General features: G+C 42.2%; 1 protein-coding gene across 3 annotated transcripts in view; it reads left to right on the top strand.

The window, feature by feature from the left end:
• The window catches only part of ILDR1 (immunoglobulin like domain containing receptor 1), a 94,278-nt gene that overhangs the window by 20,807 nt on the left and 50,776 nt on the right, over positions 1-22,695 (top strand). The window contains exons 6-8 of one of the 3 annotated variants that reach the window (XM_029215396.1): positions 4,326-4,457; positions 4,676-5,467; positions 17,879-18,711. In XM_029215396.1, the coding sequence (XP_029071229.1) occupies positions 4,326-4,457; positions 4,676-5,467; positions 17,879-17,898 (944 nt within the window). In that variant the 3' untranslated portion in view covers positions 17,899-18,711. Of the gene's footprint in view, positions 1-4,325; positions 4,458-4,675; positions 5,509-17,878; positions 18,712-22,695 lie in introns of those variants that run through there. The other 2 variants (XM_029215395.1, XR_003792434.1) reach the window with 2 other exon arrangements.

The raw sequence follows: 22,695 nt of genomic DNA, 5'->3' as shown, positions 1-22,695 counted from the left end.
ATTACATAGAGGGGGCAGGAGTTGTCAAGGAAAGCTCTTGGGTGGGGAAGAGGGTGTATGTGATCGTTGATTTTTTTTTAGAATAAGGTAACCCTAAGCATATGTGTAGGCAGAGAACCAAGGCCAACAGAAAGAGAGTGAAGGGAAGCATTGTGAAGTAAGGCGATGACTCAGAAGGGATGGAGCCAGTGGGAGAGACATCAGGCTTACAGTGAAAGGATTACCTTTAGACAGAAAAGGAGAAGGAAGCCTGCCCTCTGAAGAGAGAGAGGAAGTTGTTAACACCTGGAAGACGATTAAAGTGTCAGGGAAGGAGCTGAGGGAGCGAGCTCACACCCGCCTGTCTCGATTTCAGCACATCAAAATTCTAGATGCAAAAGGCAGCTTCGATGCCAGTGATTCTTGTGCTTCCGAGACCACAGCCCACCTCCCCAACCTGCTCCTACTTTCCAGTGAGAGTTAACAGAGGACCAGAGAGGAGAAAAATGAAAATGACACCAAAGTTTAGTAATCCTTGGTAATTCACTTAGTACTAGTAAACAACCTACAGTAGAACTTAAAGAAGAAAGTTATTGACACTGAATCTTATTTTTTTTCCGTGGGAACTGGAGCGACAACTTCCATCCCTAGATTGGTTGTTGACCCTCCTCCCCACGGAACCCCTAGGCGCACCCTGCAGTGGGCTATAGGCCACACGGAGAATCTCTGATCTATGCCACCCACCTCCCCATCCCCTCAGCTGAGGGAAGTGAGGCCTAGAGAGACTTTTCCACAGTTACACACAGCTTGTTAGTGATGAGCCCTGGACTAGACCTAGGTCTCTTGATTCCATGTCCAGGGCTGGTTCCTCTTCCTCAGCAAAGACATGTCATTAGCTGAAAGTTCATAGGGAGGGGAAGACATGAGAAGTTTAAACTGCTGCTCTGGAGGAGGGAAGCAGGGTCGCTAGATCAGTCAAGGAGATCTACGCACATTGCGAGAAGGGCTATATGAGGTCAGTTGCCTGACTGTGCAGCCAGTGTGGGTCCAGGAAGCATTGACTGGTGGTTTCCTAAAGCTGAAATGGCAAAAATTCAAGGGGCATGAGATTCTAGGATGCTCCTGAGGTTGTCAGTGGAAGGACTGCCAGTCAATTTGGTATACTGTGTATACTGCCAGTATATGTATAAAAAAAAGGAATGTGTGACCATGGGTCAGAGAGGGCGAAGAACACACTATAAGGGCAGGGAGGGGGTGGTAAGGAATAGTAAGAAGTTGGAGGTCCTCAGGGGCACCATGGGTGATGCACACAGAGGATGCTGGCTGCAGGTCTCTGCAGGAGGGGAGGTGTTGAGTGTTATTTCTGCCACAAAAGGGTCTTCTTAAAGAACATGCCCTGGGTTTTCCTCAGGAATGAGGATGAATATGGTGGTCTAGTCTCCAAATGTGTACTTTTTGTCTTCTATGAGATCTAAGGTGAAAGAAGCGACTTATTTTAACAGTAACAGTGACAGCCATGAGCTATTAGGCATTTCATGTGCATTACCTCATTTAACTTCAACAACTTTGTGAAGTAGGTATTATTATCCCCAGCTCAGATATGAGGAGATTGGGCTCAGACACTCTGGAAACTCACTCAAACTTACACAGCTAATACATGCTGGGATTCAAGTTGAAGTCCACGTGACCCTCAAAGCCTGTGTTTAACCTATCCCCGAGGACCATAATTCTCAGAATGTTGTTGAGAATCCACAATAGTCAACTCCAGTTCGACTCCCTGCATTAAAATCAGAGAGCTTGTTGAAAACATGGATTTTCTTACCTTGTATTAGACTGAAAGTCAGTCTGCGAGCAGGGTCCAGGAGTCTGTATATATAACTAGCGCGTTAAAGGTGACCAAGGCAGACTTTACACCACTGAGGTTCAGAGGTAACTTATTAGGAGTCTTGAAGCTTTGTTCATTTCTCCATGTTTCTTATTTTATTGCCTGATTCCCCATTAGGTGAGCAATAGAAACACCTGATAGCCTAGACTTCCCCATGGAGCTGTTTCCAGGGACAGGAGGGCAAGGGAGAAGCTCAGAGGCTGTATTTTTCCACTCCCATCTCATCAGTTCCAGTGCATCAGGGAAGGGAGGGACCCTGGGAAAAAGTTTGTGGCAGCTAAGAAGGGAGCAGGTGTGTTAATCTTGGGAATATGTAAAAATCTGACAGGAAAGCGCGTGGAGGACCTGGAAGGGTCTCTAGGGAGTCATCTCTGCAGGGGGTCCCATTAATTAAAAAGTCATTTGGGGAGCAAGGAGTTAAGCCCAAGTCTCCTTTTCCCTCCTATTGAATTGGAGGAGTTGAAGAAGGAAGTGGCCCAAAGGGGAAATGGTGTCATCTGGAGGAAACCAAGATTCAGTCAGAGGGGCAGGGGGTGGGTAGGGTTGTTCCCAATGGAATCAGATGTCCCCAGGCCTTGGAAGCAGAGGTTAGTCTGAAGTGGGTTTTGAATGGTGTGGTGCTGAGTGGAGAGAAATAAAGTGAGGCACTACCACTAGAGAAGGGTTTTTTTTGTTTTTAGGTTTGTTTTTTTTTTTGCTTTATCACATAAATAAAGGAGTCTGGGGACTCTGTGGTTTGGCAGAAAGAGTACAGGCTTGAGTGGCAGACAGACACCGGGTCACATGCTGCCTCTGCCAGTCACCAGCTGTGGGACATTGGGCTGGGAAGGTAACCTCTGTAAGCCTAACTTCCTCATCTGATTCTCATATTAAGAGATTCCTCTGAGGATTAGTTAGCTCATGTAAAGTGACTGGCGCATATTAAGGAGGGCATTGTGTGTGCTGAAGATATCGTGTATAGGGAGCTGGGGGAGGCACCTGTTAGCAAGAGGGAGAGGAAAGTGCTGAGCAAGTGAACCTATCTTTAGAGGGTCTGGAGTGCTGTCCTTTGGCATGAAGATGTGGCAGCTGGGTGAGCTGCTCTAAGTTTGCATCTGATTTCCTCCATGCTGGGCTGTGACTCACCATCAGGGCTGGGGCTCCAAACATTTTTGGGGGCTTGGCTGAAACCACTTCCTATTGTGCTGGAAGTTGGTTTCATACTAGAGCCATTGGGTGGCCTTCCTGATGGCCCTTTAGCTGCTGGCCTCAGCAAATCCCCCAACCTATGCAGCTGGGTCCAGAATGCCTGTCTTCTACCTCTTCCTTCTGTGGTAAGAGGAAGCCTCTGGCAGAGCCCTGCTGCTTTAGGGGTGGCCACAGGGCTTGGGGAACCCAGAAGGAGGTGAGAATGCCAGGCTGGCAGGCACTTCCTGCACTTAAGCACACAAGTACATTTCCTACATGCACGGATAGACAGGGAGCTTGGGAGACATGTGCACTTGGTCACAATTACCTCAAAATAGAAATTCATGAACAAAAACAACTAGATGCATTTGTTTTTACTTTGTACTTGCTGTGGGTTGTGTGCTTCAGACCAGCTGCACCTAAGCGACTGGAGAAACGTTTCTATGGATCCCTTGTGCTGCTTTTTTCTATTATTTTCTTTGCCCTGAAAGGAAATGGTATTTCCCTTCTCCCTTCTCTGCCTCTACCCCACCCATTAGAGATTCCCCCTACTTAGGGAAAACCCCAATACTTAATAAAGTGAGGAGAAGAGTAGAAAGGATCCACCTCAACTTTTTTGCATTCTCTGCCTTCTTCCCCCTGGTTTTCTCCCACCCAGGGCTGGCATTACCAGCTAGAAACGTTCTTCAGTCCCTCTCCCTTTACCAGTAATTCTGCCCATTGACCTCAGCACCTGCGTCCTCTTTTTCCACTCTGAGCAGGCAGTCCTCCCAAGCAGCCTCTGACTAACAGCCTCCTCTAAGCCCTTTGCATCTGTACCTTCTATATTTGGCCTATGGCCTGAAATTTCATTGCCTGCTAATACCTATGCATCTACCTATACATTTTAGGCTGACTAACAGCCTCCTCTAAGCCCTTTGCATCTGTACCTTGGCCTATGGCCTGAAATTTCATTGCCTGCTAATACCTATGCATCTACCTATACATTTTAGGTGACCTTGGAAATGGGCAGAACAATGAAATGTTTTCAAGACTAGGAAGTCAGGTTTTAAGATTATATTTCCTAGTGTGCAGGAGTTGCAGTGTTGGCTGGGGAATTTATTCCCAGCTCCTTGCCAAGGGAATAGTTGATTCACTACTTCCCTTAACTCTTACTCCCATGCGAGAGAGGTCACAATAAACTTTGAAGAGAGAAAGTGGCCTCTTGGCAAGGCTGCTAGGTGGAGAGAAGTGAAGTGGGAGGTGTGGGCCTTGCCCTGGCTGAGGGTCTGCATTTCTCCTTTTCCCCCTGCAGCCCTGGCCCACCAACGCAACATGAAGCAGGCTCAGGCCCTAGGCCCTCAGATGATCGAAAAACCCCTGTACTGGGGGGCGGACAGGAGCTCCCAGTTTTCATCTTATCCAATGAATCCACTGCTGCAGCGAGGTAAACCTTGCCAGAGATTTGGGGTGGGAGAGGGTAAAGGGCAAGGGTAGGAGCATGGGCTGCATTGGGGCCTTCATGACCAATATGGTGGACATCTTTACGACTGAGGATGGGAGGGGGTAGATGCATGCTAATAAGGTGGCACTTCGGTGCCCTGATTCTGAGGAGTGTGTTTTGGACCAGCAGTTCTGCATGTTCTTTTCCTTATTTTCAATCAGATTTGTCCCTGCGATCCAGCCTCCCAGAGATGCCATTGACCCAGACCACCGCTCACCCTCCCATCACCAACGGTGTCCTAGAGTATTTGGAGAAAGAGCTGCGGAACCTCAACCCAGCCCAGCCTCTGCCGGCTGACCTCCAAGGCAGATCTGGCCATCCCCGCAGCATGCTGTCCTCCCTGGGCTCTGAGGTCGTGGAACGCAGAATCATCCACCTGCCCCCGCTGGTCAGAGACCTGCCGTCTCTGCGGAGGACCAGCAACTCCTCCCACCAGCAGTGGCTCCCCCCGGCTCCCCCCGGACCCTGGGATCTGAGGGAGGGGAGAAGGCAGCCCCGCTACTCTGATTTCCAGCAGGAGCACCGGGACCGGGAGCCTCAGCGCTGGGCGCTGGAGCAAAGGGAGCTGGGCCGACTGCGGAGCGGAAGGCACCGCGGCTCCAGGCAGCGCGGGTCACCCACACCCTGGTCAGACAGGGACAGCCTCAGCGACGGCCCCTCGTCCAGCGAGGCCCGCTGGCCGCCCAACCGCCCCCGTCTCCGGAGCCGCTTCCCAGAGAGAGCCCGCGGGCCCAGCCCCCGGGGCAGCGCCCAGGGACACCAGAGGCGCCGGCACCGCAGCTACTCCCCTCCCCTGCCCTCCGGGCTCAGTTCCTGGAGCTCCGAGGAGGAGGAGGAGAAGGAGAGGCATTCCCGGAATTGGGGGCCCCGTCGCCGCCGCCGCCGCCGCTCGCGCTCCCCAAACTGGCCTGAGGAGAAGCCACCCAGTTACCGCTCGCTGGATGTCACCCCAGGCAAGAATGGCAGGAAAAAAGGGAGTGTGGAGAGGCGCTCGGTGAGCCTGGGGCTTCCTGCTGAGGGTCGGGCGTGGGCAGAAGGGACCCTTCAGCCAGGCTGACACGGGCCACCTCACCTGCCGCCGCGGAGGGTCCCTCATCTCTGTTTTGCCCCGCTGGCCCTCTGGGCGTGGTGAGACCCCTCTTGCAGAGCTGGACGGGACCAGTGAGTGCCAAGAGCAGGGGAGGGACTCTGGGCGTGATGCTTAAGAGGGCCTTCTCACTCTCAGTCTGGCTCCAGCCCTCATCACAGTCCCCTGAGGCCAGTCGGGCCGGGTCCCCCCATTTCACGGGTGAGGAAACGAAGCTCAAAATAATTAAGCGCTTTGTGAGTAGTGGAGCTAGAACTCCAGCACAGGCTTCCACCGGCCAAGGCTTTACTTCCTGTCATAGCTGCCTTGCTTTACTTAGCAACAATTTCCATACCCCAAATTAGAACCGTGGGCCTGACAGGACGTTTGTGCCACTTCTGGGTGCTGCAAGTCAGTGTGCAAGGGCCTGAGACCCACCCCCAACCCCTCCGGAAAGTCTCGTTAAAGTGATTTAGGGAAACAAAAACAAAACAAAACCCCCCAAAACCCTGATATCCCAAATATGGGTCGAAACTTTAGGACTCTGTGAACAGGCAAGGTGCCAATGGAAAGGGGCACAAAGAGGGATGCAGGCTCTTTAAGCCTCTGAACATAGACCTTTTTTCTCCTTTAAGATGCGACTTTAAAATATCATCTTATAATTAATATACCCCTATGATAGTATTCCTTCTGTGTTGTCACTTTGCAAAGTTATGCTGGCTGTTGCTCAGAAATATTCATGAACTGCTTCAGAACCAACCTACAGGCTACCCACACAAATCTATTTCTCTATTCCACTAAAATCCTTTTTCCGTTTTGCTTCTGTTGAGATAAAGGGATACGTAGTCGGTTGTGAGGGAAGTTCCCAGAGTAGAGGGATATTAGAGGAACAAGAATTTTAACCTCTCACGTACTTTGAAGGATACAACTCTCGTTTGGAAATGCAAATTCTGCTGTGACTTGTTTTAAAACCAGTCATCTGCATAGTGTGTACAAAGAAACAGGCACCTTATGAGAGCCCCAGTGCTGGTCTTTCTAGGGAAGAACCTTGGCGAAAGTGTGATTTGTGAGGAAGGTAGCAAAAGCCCGCGGGCATTTCTGAAATAATCAATGGCAATTATATTCTCACAGATGTCCCACGAGAGAGGCAAAGACCAGTAATAATGAAACTTAGTAGTATCCTTACTAAGTGGTACTGAGCTATGGACATTTATGCAACATCTCATTTAATCCTTTCAACACCCTGTGAGGTTTGTACTATTATGTTCGTTTTACGGTGGATACAACTCTTTCTTCCATGTTACCAGTAAGAAAATTACATCCTGAAAGAAAATACAGAATCAGTCAAAGCCAGGACAACCACTGTTACTTTGGTCATATGATTACTAGACAGTCTCTTATCTTCATTTTAACAGAAAAATGTAATTTAAAAGTCAGCTTTTGGCTTCAAATCCAAACCCTATTTTTTTTTTTAAGTTAAACTTTTTCTTTAATTTCTTCTAAATTATATGGTTTCTTTTAAGTGAGAGAATGGTGAAAGGAGCACCAGTTATGTTTTGGATACCAGAATAAGCCCTTTCCAAGCCTTATTTCATTTAATCCTTGCGATAGCCCTGTGAGGCTCAGTGAGGTTGAGTAACATGCTCAAGGTCACACAGCCAATAGGGAGTGAAGCCAGAATTTGAACAAAGCCCTCTGACTCAAGACTATGCCCTTTTCAATAACTCATGCTGCCTAATTAGAAGAGAATTGTGTGGGGCAATGATGTTTTCTTGTAACTTTATTTCTTATCATCAAGATGTACACACAAATAATTCTATCACAAGGAAACCAAATTTTCGATTGTAAAGTTGCTTGTGAGAGGCAAAGTCGCTCAAGATAATTGTAAAGGCCTTCATTGTTTTGGATTTCTCTGAGCTTATCTCCAAAATAGTTTTCACTTTACTTTATCACATTCAACTATCCACTCATACTCTGAGTGACCAGAGGCCCAAGACCAAAGCTTGATTTGGAAGGTTGATTCGTTTGAAGGGCACCGTGTTTTGTTTATTTTGTTTGTAACTTGAAATTTGAATGCTTTTAGTGGGCCCTAAATCTCTCTTTGCTCCTCTCCTTGGCAGGGCCGGATGCTTTCCACACGCCTTCTAGCCTCTGAAGTCTTTGGAGCTTGCAGCTAACTTTAGAAGTTATAGTACAATTGGGCCACTAGATGGTGATCTTTGATTATATATAACTTGAGTTTCTTAAATTGAGCTGATAAGATGTATGACTATTTTCTTAAATCAAGCTTTCAACAGTTACAGCTTTACCATAACTTTTTACAAAATACTTATTAAAAATACTTTATTAAATATTCAGAGTAATATGAATTAATCAAAAAATCTTTTGGCTCAAATGGAGTCTCTCTCTAGAGTAATGTTTAACAAGTAGATGCCAACAGGCAAGGCCTTGCATGTAAATGATCTCATGGGAACTGAACTAGGTAAGGAGTATTGTCTGCACAGTGCCCATGAGAAAAGGGAAGTTATGTTGAGGTATCTTCCATTTGACTCCAGAACCAGGACTCCAGCCAAGATCTCATTGCGTGTCTGGTGGTCTTTTCACTCCACCAAAAGTCAAGAGTCTCAGAAATATAAGCAGCAGTAATATCAAGCTTTAAACTCCAGGGGTTTCAGACTGAGTGGCCCCTGTGTTTCTGGTATCCTTCAAATCGATCATCTTTCTTTCCAGTCTTGCTCTGTCAGGAAGGGCTTCCCAAGGCATTGCTGATTTGTTCCAATCTTGGCCTGTACACACCTGTTCTAATGCAAGAGAAAGCTACTGCATTCTTTCCTCTCCAAGCTAAACTCAAACTTGCTGTAGAGAATCCAAGATTTTTTTCTTGACTCTTTGATTTAATTAAAAACATTTTAGATTATGGTACTTTCTTCTACTTTCAGTAAAATGTCTGTTCTTTGATAATGTCTTTTCTTTAGAAAACCCTGTACAACTTCCTTTGGCTCCATTTTGTTGCTTTCCTTTGTCAGAGAGCATTCATCCCACAGCATTTTTGTTCCAAGAAAAATTTTTTTTATTGAAGTATAGTTGGTCTACAATGTTTCAGGTGTACAGCAAAGTGATTCAGTTTTATATATATATTATTTTTCAGACTCTTTTCTGTTATAGATTATTACAAGATATTGAATATAGTTCCCTATGCTATACAGGAGGTCCTTGTTGTTTATCTACTTTATATATAGTAGTGTGTATGTGTTAACCCCAAGTTCCTACTTTATCCCCCGCCCCTTTCCCTTTGATAACCATAAGTTTGTTTTCTATGACTGTGAGTCTATTTCTGTTTTGTAAATAAGCCCATTTGTATCATTTTTTAATCCTACATATAAGTGATACTATATATCTGTGTTTCTGTGTCTGACTTACTTCATTTTACTTCACTTTGTATGATAATCTCTAGGTCCATCCATTTGTTGCTACAAATGACATTATTTCATTCTTTTTTATGGCTGAGTAATAGTCCATTGTATATATATACCACATCTTTTTTAAAAAAAATTTATTGGACTTCCCTGATGGTCCAGTGGTTAAGACTTCATGCTTCCACTGCAGGGGGCATGGGTTTGATCCCTGGTTGGGGAACTAAGATCCCACATGCTGCGTGATGTGGCCAAAAAAAAGAAAAAAATTATTGAAATATAGTTGATTTACAATGTGTATTAGTTTCAGCAAAGTGATTCAGTTTTATATATATTATTTGTGTATATATGTGTGTATATATGTATTTGTATATATATTCTTTTTTAGATTCTTTTCCATTATAGGTTATTACAAGATATTGAGTATAGTTAGTTCCCTGCGCTATATAGTAGGTCCTTGTTGGTTATCTGTTTTATAAATATATAGTAGCATATTTTAATCCCAAACTCCTAACTTATTCCTCCCCCACCTTTTCCCCTTTATTAGCCATAAAGTTTGTTTTCTATGTCTATGCATATATACCACATCTTCTTTATCCATTCATCTGTCGCTGGACATTTAGGTTGCTTCCATGTCTTGGCTATTGTAAATAGTGCCACTATGAACATTGGGGTGCATGTTTCTTTTCAAATTAGAGTTTGCTTCTTTTCCAGATATATGCCTAGGAGTGGGATTGCTGGATTATATGGTAACTCTATTTTTAGTTTCTTAAGGAACCTTCATACTGTTTCCATAGTGACTGTACCAATTTACATTCCCACCAACAGTGTAGGAGGGTTCTTTTTTCTCCACACCCTCTCTAGTATTTATCATTTGTAGACCTTTTGATGATGGCCATTCTGACTGATGTGAGATGATACCTCATTGTAGTTTTGATTTGCATTTCTCTAATAATTAGTGATGTTGAGCATCCTTTCATGTGCCTGTTGGCCATCTGTGTGTCATCTTTGGAGAAATGTCTAATTAGGTCTTCTGTCAATTTTTTGATTGGGTTATTGGGTTTTTTTTTTATTGAGATGTATAAGCTGTTTGTGTATTTTGGAAATTAATCCCTTGTTGGTCCCATCGCCTGCAAATATTTCTCTCCCATTCTGTAGGTTGTCTTTTCATTTGGTTTATGGTTTCCTTTGCTGTGCAAAAGCTTTTAAGTTATTTAGGTCCCATTTGTTTATTTTTGCTTTTGTTTCCATTACTCTAGGAGGCAGATCCAAAAAAAAATTGCTGCAATTTATGTCAAGGAGTGTTCCACTTATGTTTTCCTCTAGGAGTTTTATAGTATCCAGTCTTACATTTAGTTTGCATTTATAGTATGCAGTCTTACATTTATATGGTGTTAGAGAATTTTCTACTTTCATTCTTTTACAGGTAGCTGTTCAGTTTTCCTATCACCACTTGTTGAAGAGACTGTCTGTTCTCCACTGTATATTCTTGCCTCCTTTGTTGTAGATTAATTGACCGTAAGTGCATGGGTTTATTTCTGGGCTTTCAGTCCTGTTCCATGGAAGTATGTGTCTGATTTTGTGCCAGTACCATATTGTTTTGATTAGTGTAGCTTTATAGTATAGTCTGAAGTCAGGGAGTGTGATTGCTCCAGCCCCGTTCTTCTTTCTCAAGATTTGTTTAGCTATTCAAGGTCTTTTGTGTTTCCATACAGATTAAAAATCTTTTGTTCTAGTTCTGTGAAAAATGTCATTGGTAATTTGATAGGGGTTGCATTGAATCTGTAGATTGCCTTGGGTAGTATGGTCATTTTAACAATACTGATTCTTCCAATCCAGGAATATGGTATATCTTTCCATCTGTTTGTGTCATCCTCAATTTCTTTCATCAGCGCCTTATAGTTTTCAGAGTACAGGTCTTTTGCTCCCTTAAGGTAGGTTTATTCCTAGGTATTTTTTTAATGGTATTGTTTCCTTAATTTCTCTTCTGATATTTTGTTGTTAGTGTATAGAAATGCAACAGATTTCTATATGTTAATTTTGTATCCTGCAACTTTACCGAATTCATTGATGAGCTCTAGTAGTTTTCTGGTAGTGTCTTTAGAATTTTCTATGTATAGTATCATGCCATCTGCAAACAGTGACAGTTTTACTACTTCCTTTCCCATCTGGATTCCTTTTATTTCTTTTTCTTCTCTGATTGCAGTGGCTGTGACTTCCACAACTATGTTGAATAAAAGTGGCAAGAGTGGGCATCCTTGTCTTGTACCTGATCTTAGAGGGAATGCTTTCAGCTTTTCACCATTGAGTATGATGTTAGCTGTGGGTTTGTCATAAATGGCCTTAATTATGTGAGATATGTTCCCTTTATGCCCACTTTCTGGAGAGGTTTTATCATAAATGGATGTTGAATTGTATCAAAAGCCTTTTCTGCTTCAATTGAGATGATTGTATCATATGGTTTTTATTCTTCAATTTGTTAATGTGGTGTATCACACTGATTGATTTGCGGATATTGAAAAATCTTTGCGTACCTGGGATAAATCCCACTTGATCATGGTAAATTATCCTTTTAATGTATTGTTGGATTTGATTTGCTAGTATTTTTATTTATTTATTTATTTATGGCTGCGTTGGGTCTTTGTTACTGTGCATGGGCTTTCTCTAGTTGGGGTGAGTGGGGGCTACTCTTCGTTGTGGTGTGTGGGCTTCTCATTGCAGTGGCTTCTCTTGTTGCAGAGCACAGGCTCTAGGCACACGGGCTTCAGTAGTTGTGGTTCACGGGCTCTAGAGCACAGGCTCAGTAGTAGTGACACATGGGCTTAGTTGCTCCACAGCGTGTGGATCTTCCCAGACCAGGGCTTGAACCCGTGTCTCCTGCATTGGCAGGTGGACTCTTAACCAGTGCGCCACCAGGGAAGCCCGATTTGCTAGTATTTTGTTGAGGATTTTTTCATCTGTGTTCATCAGTGATATTGGTCTATAATTTTCTTTTTTGTGTGATATCTTTGTCTGGTTTTGGTATCAGGGTGATGGTGGCCTCAGAGAATGGGTTCAGAAGTGTTTCTTCCTCTGCAGTTTTTTAGAATAGTTTCAGAAGGATAGGTGTTAACACTTCTCTAAATGTTTGGTAGAATTCATCTGTGAAGCTATCTTGTCCTGGACTTTTGTTTTGGGGGAGGTTTTAAATTACCGATTCAGTTTCCTTACTGGTAATTTCTTTGTATTTTCTGTTTCTTCCTGGTTCAGTCTAGGGAGATTGTACTTCCTAAGAATTTGTCCATTTCTCCTAGGCTGTCCATTTTATTTGCATAGAGTTGCTCGTAGCATTCTCTTATGATCCTGGATAAGTCTGAGTAAAGGCTTATCAATTTTATCTTTTCCAAGAACGAGCTTTTAGCTTCATTGGTCTTTTCTATTGTTTTTGTGGGGTTTTTTGGTCTCTATTTCATTTATTTTTGCTCTGAACTTTGTGATTTCTTTCCTTCTACTAACTTTGGGTTTTGTGTGTTCTTCTTTCTCTAGTTGCTTTAAGTATAAGGTTAGGTTGTTTATTTGAGATTTTTCTTGTTTCTGAGGTAAGCTTGTATTGCTATAAACATCCCTCTTAGAACTGCTTTTGCTGAGTCCCATAGGTTTTGGATCATTGTGCTTTCATTTTCATTTGTCTCTAGGTATTTTTAAAATTTCCTCTTTGATTTCTTCAGTGATCCATTAGTAGCATATTGTTTAGCCTCCACGTGTTTGTGTTTTTTGCAGTTTTTTTTCTTGTAGTTGATTTCTAGTCTCATAGGGTTGTGGTCAGAAAAGATGCTTGATAAGATTTCAATTTTCTTAAATTTACCAAGGCTTGTTTTGTGGCCTAGCATGTGATCTATCCTGGAGAATGTTCCATGTGCACTTGAATGTGTAACCTGCTGCTTTTGGATGGAATGCTCTATAAATATCAGTTGAGTCCGTTTGGTCTAATGTGTTATTTAAGACCTGTGTTTCCTTACTAATTTCTGTCTGGATTATCTGTCCATTGATGTAAGTGGGGTGTTAAAGTCCCCCACTATTATTATATTACTGTCAGTTTCTCCTTTTATGTCTGTTAACATTTGCCTTATATATTGAAGTGATCCTATGTTGGGTGCATATATATTTACAATTTCTTTATCTTCTTCTTGGATTGATCCTTTGATCATTATGTAGTGTCCTTGTCTCTTATAAGGACAAGGACACTTGTCAGTGTCTTTATATATATATATATATATATATATATATATATATATATATATATATATTTAACATCTTTATTGGAGTATAATTGCTTTACAATGGTGTGTTAGTTTCTGCTTTATAACAAAGTGAATCAGTTATACATATACATATGTCCCCATATCTCTTCCCTCTTGCATCTCCCTCCCTCCCACCCTCCCTATCCCACCCCTTTAGGTGGTCACAAAGCACCGAGCTGATCTCCCTGTGCTATGTGGCTGCTTCCCACTAGCTATCTATTTTACGTTTGGTAGTGTCTATATGTCCATGCCACTCTCTCACTTCATCCCAGCTTACCCTTCCCCCTCCGCATATCCTCAAGTGCATTCTCTAGTAGGTCTGCATCTTTATTCCCGTCTTGCCCCTAGGTTCTTCATGACCATTTTATTTTTTTTTAGATTCCATATATATGTGTTAGCATACGGTATTTATTTTTCTCTTTCTGACTTACTTCACTCTGAATGACAGTCTCTAGGTCCATCCACCTCACTACAAATAACTCAGTTTCGTTCCTTTTTATGGCTGAGTAATATTCCATTGTACATATGTGCCACATCTTCTTTATCCATTCATCTGTTGATGGACACTTAGGTTGCTTTCATGTCCTGGCTATTGTAAATAGAGCTGCAATGAACATTTTAGTACGTGACTCTCTTTGAATTATGGTTTTCTCAGGGTATATGCCCAGTAGTGGGATTGCTGGGTCGTATGGTAGTTCTATTTTTAGTTTTTTAAGGAACCTCCATACTGTTCTCCATAGTGGCTGTATCAGTTTACATTCCCACCAACAGTGCAAGAGGGTTCCCTTTTCTCCACACCCTCTCCAGCATTTATTGTTTCTAGATTTTTTGATGATGCCCATTCTGACTGGTGTGAGGTGATACCTCATTGTAGTTTTGATTTGCATTTTTCTGATGATTAATGATGTTGAGCATTCTTTCATGTGTTTGTTGGCAATCTGTATATCTTCTTTGGAGAAATGTCTAGGTCTTCTGCCCATTTTTGGACTGGGTTGTTTGTTTTTTTGACATTGAGCTACATGAGCTGCTTGTAAATTTTGGAGATTAATCCTCTGTCAGTTGCTTCATTTGCAAATATTTTCTCCCATTCTGAGGGTTGTCTTTTCATTGTTTATGGTTTCCTTTGCTGTGCAAAAGCTTTTAAGTTTCATTAGGTCCCATTTTTTAATTTTCGTTTTTATTTCCATTTCTCTAGGAGGTGGGTCAAAAAGGATCTTGCTGGGATTTATGTCATAGAGTGTTCTATGTTTTCCTCTAAGAGTTTGATGGTGTCTGGCCTTACATTTAGGTCTTTAATCCATTCTGAGTTTATTTTTGTGTATGGTGTTAGGGAGTGTTCTAATTTCATTCTTTTACATGTAGCTGTCCAGTTTTCCCAGCACCACTTATTGAAGAGGCTGTCTTTTCTCCACTGTATATTCTTGCCTCCTTTATCAAAGATAAGGTGACCATATGTGCGTGGGTTTATCTCTGGGCTTTCTATCCTGTTCCATTGATCTATATTTCTGTTTCTGTGTCAGTGTCTTTATATTTTAAACTCTATTTTGTCTGATATAAGTATTGCTACTCTAGGTTTCTTTTGACTTCCATTTGCATGGAATACATTTTTCCATCCCCTCACTTTCAGTCTGTAGATCTGAACTGAATCTCCTGTAGGCAGCATATATATGGGTCTTGTTTTTGTATTCATTCAGCCCGTCTATGTGTTTTGGTTGGAGCATTTAGTCCATTTACATTTAAGGTAATTACTGATATGTGTTCTTATTGACATTTTGTTAATTGGTTTGGATTTTTCTGGGTCTTTTTCCTTTTCTTCTTTTGTTCTCTTCTCTTGTGATTTGATGACTACCTTTAGTGTTATGTTTGGACTTCTTTCTCTTTTTTGTGCGTATATCTATTATAGATTTTTGGTTTGTGGTTATCATGAGGTTTTTATACAGCAATCTATAAATAAATATTTTTATTTCAGTTATTGTATTCTTCAATTCTGTTTGGTTGTTCTTTATATTTTCTAATTCTTTGTTAAAAATCTCTAACTTCTCACTCTGTGCATCCATTTTCTTCTTGAGTTCCTTGATAATCATTATGAGTATTACCCTAAACTCTTTCTCAGATAGATTGCCTGTCTCCACTTCACTTAGTTCATCTTCTGGGGTTTTATCTTGTTCCTTTGTCTGGAACATATTCCTCTGCCACCTTATTTTGTCCAAGTTGCTATTTGTATTTTTGTGTATATGGTATATTAGTTATGTTTCTAACCTTGGAGAAGTGGCCCTCTGTAGGAGGCGTCCTATGGGTCCCAGCAGTGCATTCCCCTCTTGTTACCCAAGCTGTATTCTCTAGGTGTTCCCCCTAAGAGGGCTGCTTGGGTCCTTCTGTTGAGGCAGGCTATGTGGGCAGCCTGGTAGGCTTGGTTGGCCCCTAGTTTGGTTGGTGTCAGCCCCTGTCTTGTACAGATGCTGCTGGCTGCTGTTTAGTGTGGTCTGGTCATGAGGTGCCTGGTTTTGGAATCCAAGTGGGCTCCCCAGGGCTAGTGCTGGCTCCCTGGTGGGCAAAGTCAGGATCCTGAAGACTCGGGCTGTTGCCCACCCACTAGCAGGTGAAGCCAGATCCTGGGGTTAGTGCCAGACTACTGGCAGGCAGAGCTAGTTCCCAGGTCTTGCTGCAGGGTCCAGGGATCTCAGAGCTTGTTTCAGACCACTGGTGGAAGGGGGGCAGTTCCTGACACAGTTGGGTATGGGGTCTGGGGTGTCCTGAAGTTTGCATTCACATGATAGTGGGCAGGGCCAGGGTCCAGGTGGTCCCAGGGTAGGATCTGGCCTGCATTGCAGGATTGTGGATTTCTTGCTTCTGGTGTCTGCCCCCTGGTGGGTGAGGCTGATCTAGAGGCTTGTGCAGGCTTCCTGGTGGGAGGGGTTGGTACCTGCCCACTGGTGTGTGGAGCTGGGTCTTGGCCCTTTGGTGGGCTGGGCTGTGTCTAGAGGCTTTTGTGGGCTCTGTAGTCTTTAGGCAGCCTGTCTGTGGATGGGTGGGGCTGTGTCCCCGCCAAGTTAGTTGTTTGGCCTGAGATGTCTCAGCACTAGTGCACCTACAGGCTATTGGGTGGCCCAGGTCTTGACTCTAATGAGCCAATATGGCAGCTGCCAGGAGTGTTCATGTGGCTGAATGTTTAATATGTCTGCAACTAGTGTCTATTTCCCCAGGGTGAGCTGTAGCCACCCCTACCTCTCCAGGAGACTCTCCAAGACCAGCAGGTAGGTCTGGCCCAGGCTCCTATCAAAGTATTGCTTTTGCCTTGCGTCCTGGTGAATGGGAGCTTTTGTGTACTCCCTTTAAGAGTGAAGTCTCTATTTCCCCCAGTCCTATGGGGCTCCTGCAATTAAGCCCAGCTGGCCTTCAAAGCCAAATGCTCTGGGGGTTCATCTTCCTGGTGCTGGATCCCCAGGTTGGGGAGCCTGATGTGGGGCTCAGAACTCTCACTCCTGTGGGAGAACCTCTGCAATATAATTATTCTCCAGTTTGTGGTTCACCCACCCAGGGGGTATGGGATTTGATTTATTGCAAGTCTGTCCCTCCTACCTGTCTCATTGTGGTTCTTTCTATATATCTTTAATTGTAGGAGATCTTTTCCTGTAGGTTCCAGTTTTTTTGTTTTGTTTTGTTTTTTATTGATGGTGGTTCTGAAGATAGTTGTGATTTTGGTGTGCTCATGAGAGGAGGTGAGCTCAGGGCCTTTCTACTCTGCCATCTTGGCTACAATCTCCCATCCCACGGCATTTTGATTAGAAACCATGCTCTCAAAACTCACTTTCTTGATAAAATGGAAACACACAGAATTTTTATAGCTACATGAATATAGTACATACATATACATTTTGAACAGTATGTTTTGAGGCAGATACCTTATCTTGCCATTTCAAACAAGAAAGATCACATTCATAGATGACGTTGTAGATATTCAAAACTGAAATAAAAATAATCTCCTCCAATACAAAGTTAGAGAAATATGAGAAATTAAAACCATAGTTCTTGAAGACCTCATAGCACAAGATGAGAAAGCCAAAAGATCAAGTGGAATAATTTCTGAAGAAAAGCCACCGCGTTTGGTCAGGAAAAGATAATTAGTGATCTGAACAAATAACATCAGAGAAATACCAAGGTGTGAAGCTTAACTTTTTAGATAAGGGCTAAGAACAAATGGTTCAGGAGAATATAAATGGGAAAAGGAAAACTGGGCCATATCTTCATGAATAAATGATAGAGAGAGGGACTGATGAATGGAACAGGGTACCTTGTTTTTCGATCTAAGAGAGACTTAAAGATGTTAAAAATCAGCAAAAAGCAGAGTGAATGAGACTCTAAGAAATTTTCAGAAATTAAAGGTGTTTGAGGGAGGCTCCAGCGAGGTAGAAAGATGAGAAACATAAGCCAAGGGGAGAAACTGGCTTCATGACAAGTCAAGAAATAATTTTTAGATTCAGAGCTGCTGTCCCAGCAGCCACCACTCACTGAGGATTTGCACCAGAATCAAGCCTATTCGTGTATTGTATACATAGACAATAGAGCCCAGCTGACTGGATTTTTGTATATTCTTCTATTCCCCAGGAGAGAGAGAGCTCCCATAGTGGAAGGAGTGTGGTCATTTAGTCACCAGGCACAACACTGCTTCTGTGGCTACTTCTCAGCTCCTGCATGTCATCAGCATCACCTAGATTTCCAGCTGACTTGGGAGGGGCCATTCCAGCTGACTTGAGATGGACACCACAAGTTTGTATCTAACAGTTTTGACTTAGATTCTGAGAATCAAATAGAAGAATTCTGTAAACAAAGTTTGAGGAATTAATGACTGTAGTTTTAGCCTTGGTACACACTCTGCATATTTAGATAGTCAGACTTGTAATGAATTCTAACTGGGATGTGATCCCTCAGGAACTTAGTAGCCTGAGTCTTCAACTAGGTTACACTGCTCAGAACTGTGGCCATTCTCAAAGTGAGAACTCAGGAATCTTTAAGAGGAAATCAAACATTTCCTGCTCCTCTTAGGAGCAGAAAATCTATGGAGTACTATAGGGAAATTTCCATGGAAACTTGTCTCCCCCTATAGCATATCTAGAGGATCCCTCCATGTTATGAGTCCACTTTACTGCCCCCAAGCCTGGTCCTGAATGCCTCTGAGGGTTCACTCAGAGATGGCACAGGAAATACTCCAGCAATGTGCCTTCTCACAGGCTATTTATTGCGTGTGTAGAAAGTCGCAGAGAAGCACTTTTGCACCAGTCTTATTCCTGTCATTTGTTTTCTTCTTTTTTTTTTTTGTCTATATCTAATTTATATTTTCCTATATAACATGCATCCATTGAAACCACTTTATTATTTTTTTTCCATCATTTATGGGTAGATTTTTATTTTTTTTTTAATCTATTTTTTTTAACATCTTTATTGGGGTATACTTGCTTTACAAATGGTGCGTTAGTTTCTGCTTTATAACAAAGTGAATCAGTTGTACATATACATATGTTCCCATATCTCTTCCCTCTTGCGTCTCCCTCCCTCCCACCCTCCCTATCCCACCCCTCCAGGCGGTCACAAAGCACCGAGCCGATATCCCTGTGCCATGCGGTTGCTTCCCACTAGTTATCTACCTTACGTTTGTTAGTGTGTATATGTCCATGACTCTCTCTCGCCCTGTCACAGCTCACCCTTCCCCCTCCCCATATCCTCAATTCCGTTCTCCAGTAGGTCTGTGTCTTTATTCCTGTCTTACCCCTAGGTTCTTCATGACATTTTTTTTTTCTTCTTAAATTCCATATATATGTGTTAGCATACGGTATTTGTCTTTTTCTTTCTGACCTACTTCACTCTGTATGACAGACTCTAGGTCTATCCACCTCATTACAAATAGCTCAATTTTGTTTCTTTTTATGGCTGAGTAATATTCCATTGTATATATGTGCCACATCTTCTTTATCCATTCATCCGATGATGGGCACTTAGGTTGCATTGAAACCACTTTAAATGCTTCTTGGGAACAACACAGTTCATAAGTAAAGAAGAAGTAAGTGAAAGCTACTGGCCTGAGGATTCTGCCCCAAATATCTATTTTGATGCACTTGATGAAATTAAGCCTTCTTCCTGACTAAAGCTCAGAGAAGAGCCAGGCCAACCTGATAATTTTGGAGCGACCTTTCTCCTGGCACTACTCAGCCTTGCAAAGTTATTCCCCAAGCAAAGGCATCCAGGCAGGTTTTACTACTCAGTGCCCCAGGAGGAAGGGTCTGTGCCTCTCTGTAATAGGCCCTACCTCTCTCTCTCATTTTCCTCAGCCCCTTCTGGTGGCTTCATCAATCCATTTGTGCTTCATGTAGAGACTCTCCTTAAGCAGACTGTAAGTAGATGGCCTGAAAGGAAGTGCGTGCATGTGTGTGTGTGTGTGTGTGTGTGTGCGCGCGCGCGGCGCGCGCACGTGCATGCTCACGTGTTCCTCAACAATATCTTTATGTGTATGGCCTTAAGCTCATTTTAGATCCTTTTGTATTAACATCCGTTGTTTCTCCCAGTCTCATTAATTACATGTTAGAGAATATTGGTTAAATACCTGCACTGTGCAAAGGTGTCTTTGGGATTTTTACTATCCATAATGTAACTGCGTCTAAATTGGTAAAACAGAAAAAATAAAACTTTAATGGATAATTCAGTAGCTGAGGGACTTCTGGTCTGGACAAGATGGCATAGACCTCTTTTTCCCTGCTCCTCCTCCCTAAGCACAACTTTATATATCCTAGAAATGACACAAGAGACAAGCAAAAGATGACTCTGAAGGGTGCTAAGAAGAAGATGATCTGGTTTGGGAACCTAGGACCAGATGACAACACAGAGGCAGGGCATCTTGTGTCCCCCAACCAACAGAAGGCAGCCACCCAGACCCGATGTTTTTCTGGCTTCCCACTTGGCAACAGAAAGTAGTCCAGCAGCTTGTTCTTCCCCCTAGATGTAGTGGGAGTCCCTCTGACAACTTCAGGCAAGGGGGAACAACTGGGAGCCCTGCCAAAAATAAGTGACCAGGGGAAGCATTCTCCTACCCTGCTGGGCCACACACTCCTCTCTTCTATGGAGAGATACTGATGTGGATGGGAGGAACCAGTAAGAGACACCCAGGTAAAGCACGTGGCCCACCTGGGGAAGCCTCTTTGTCCCCAAGGGCCAGAGACCCTCCTCCTCTGCCCAGAGACATTAGGGCTGACTGGTGGAATCATGAAAAAGAACCTGTCGTCACAGCTAGCAGCCCTATAGCTAGCAGCCTGGTCCCAGAAATCACTTTATCTCTCCTTCCTGCCCAGAGAAACCTGGGTAGCTTGGGGGGGGGGGGGTTACTAATAGAAGGATTTCCTCACCTGCCTCCCTCAGGCAGTCACAAAGTCTCTGAAAATTAAACTGTTGGAATCACAGCCCACAGAAGTAGGCTAAGACTCATGTGTTAAACCTAAATAGAGTAAATTCCTGTAAAATAAAATATTTAAATAGGTCCCAGATTGTCCTAACACAATAGACAAAATGTCCAGGATATAAATCAAGAACCTAGAAAATCACAACTTGAATGAAAAGTGAAATCAACTGATGCCAACACTGAGATGAATCAGATGTTGGAGTTATCTGATAAGAATTTTAAGGCAGACATTATAAAGATGCTACAACAATTACAAATTGTCTTAAATAAAACTATAGAAAATCCCAGAAAAGAAATAGAAGTTATGAAAAAAAACAAGTGGAAATTATAGAACTGAAAAATACAATAGAAATTAAAAACTTGCTGGATGGGCTCAACAGAAGACTGGAGATGATGAAGAATAGAATCAGTGAACATGAGGACAGAACAGTAGAATTCACCCAATATGAATAATGGAAAAGAGGTTGGGAAAAAAATGACCAGAGCCTCAGGGACCTGTGGAACAATAACAAAATATCCAACATTCATTTCACTGGAGTCCCAGAAAGTAAAGGAGAAACAGTGGGGAAATGAATAAGCATTCAAAGAAACAATGCCTGAAAACTTCCCAAATTTGATGAATGACATCAACATAGAGATCCAAGAAGCTGAATGAACTCTAAAAAGGATAAACCCAAAGGATCCATGCAATACACATCATAATTAAACTTTTGAAAACTAAAGACAAAGAAAAAAATCCTGAAAGCAGCCAGAGAGAAACAATGCATTCCCTATAGGGAAATACCAATTTGAATGTATTTCTCATGTGAAATCATGAAAAAGGAAATGGCCAAATATCTTTTTAAGCACTGAAAGAAAATAACTAACTGTTGACCCATAATTTTATATCTGGCAAAACTAGTTTTCAGAAATGAAGGGAAAATAAAAACATTCACAGATGAATGAAAACTAAAAGATTTTGTGACTAGCAGATACATCCTGGAAAGACTGGACAAAGGAAGTTCTTCAAATGGAAAGAAAATGATAAAAGGAAACTTAAGCATCAGAACGCAAGAAGAAACAATAGAAAGATCGGAAATATGAGTCCATACAATAGACATTTTTTGAGTATTAGATGGTATTATAATTTGTTTCAATAAAATATGATTTATAAAACCCAAAAGGAAAAAAATCTCACAAAAGAAATAGAAGTTATGCAATGTGTTAACAATGATATGTAAAGTTGGGAAAGGTAAAGAGACCTAATTGGAAGTGAGGTTTCTATATTTCATTTTAAATGGTAAACACTGTGATACCAAGTACAGAGTTACAAGTAGCACCCAGAGCAACCACTATGAAAACTGCAGAGATGAACTCAAAAGTGCTATAAATTAAGATGGAATCCTAAAACATGTTCAAATAACCTGCAGAAAGGCAAGAAAAAGAATAAAGAGCAACAACAACCAAAGGAAACAAGTAGAAAATAAATAATAAAATAGCATCGTAAAGTGCTAACATATCAATAATTACCTTAATTGTAAATGGTCTAAACATACCAATCAAAAGACAGAGATTAGCAGAGTAGATTAAAAAATTAAAAAACCAAATCCAACTATATGCTGCATATAAGAAACTCACTTCATATTCAACCACAGGTAGGTTGAAAGTAAAAGAATGAGAAAAGATAGACTATGTACACATTAATAATAGAGAAATAAAAAGCAGTGACAATATTAATATCTTATAAGGTAGCCTTCAAAGCAAAGAAAATTATCAGAGAAAAAAGGGATATTATATAATGATGAAAGGCTCAATCTGCCAGGAAGACACGATATACTAATGTGTATAAACCACAGAGCCTCAAATACATGAAGCAAAAACTGTTAAAGCTGAAATGAGAAAGAGAAGAATGTATGATTATAGTTGGGAATATTAACACTGCTCACATTCAGCAACCAATAGAACTGTTAGGCAAAAAATCACAAGGATATAGAAGATC

This window comes from Monodon monoceros, unplaced genomic scaffold, assembly GCF_005190385.1.
Source record: "Monodon monoceros isolate NGI ecotype Baffin Bay Population unplaced genomic scaffold, NGI_Narwhal_1 Super_Scaffold_11, whole genome shotgun sequence".
NCBI classification, from domain to species: Eukaryota; Metazoa; Chordata; class Mammalia; order Artiodactyla; family Monodontidae; genus Monodon; species Monodon monoceros.
Note: the sequence above shows the minus strand (reverse complement) of the source record. Positions and strands in the feature narration are given on the sequence as shown.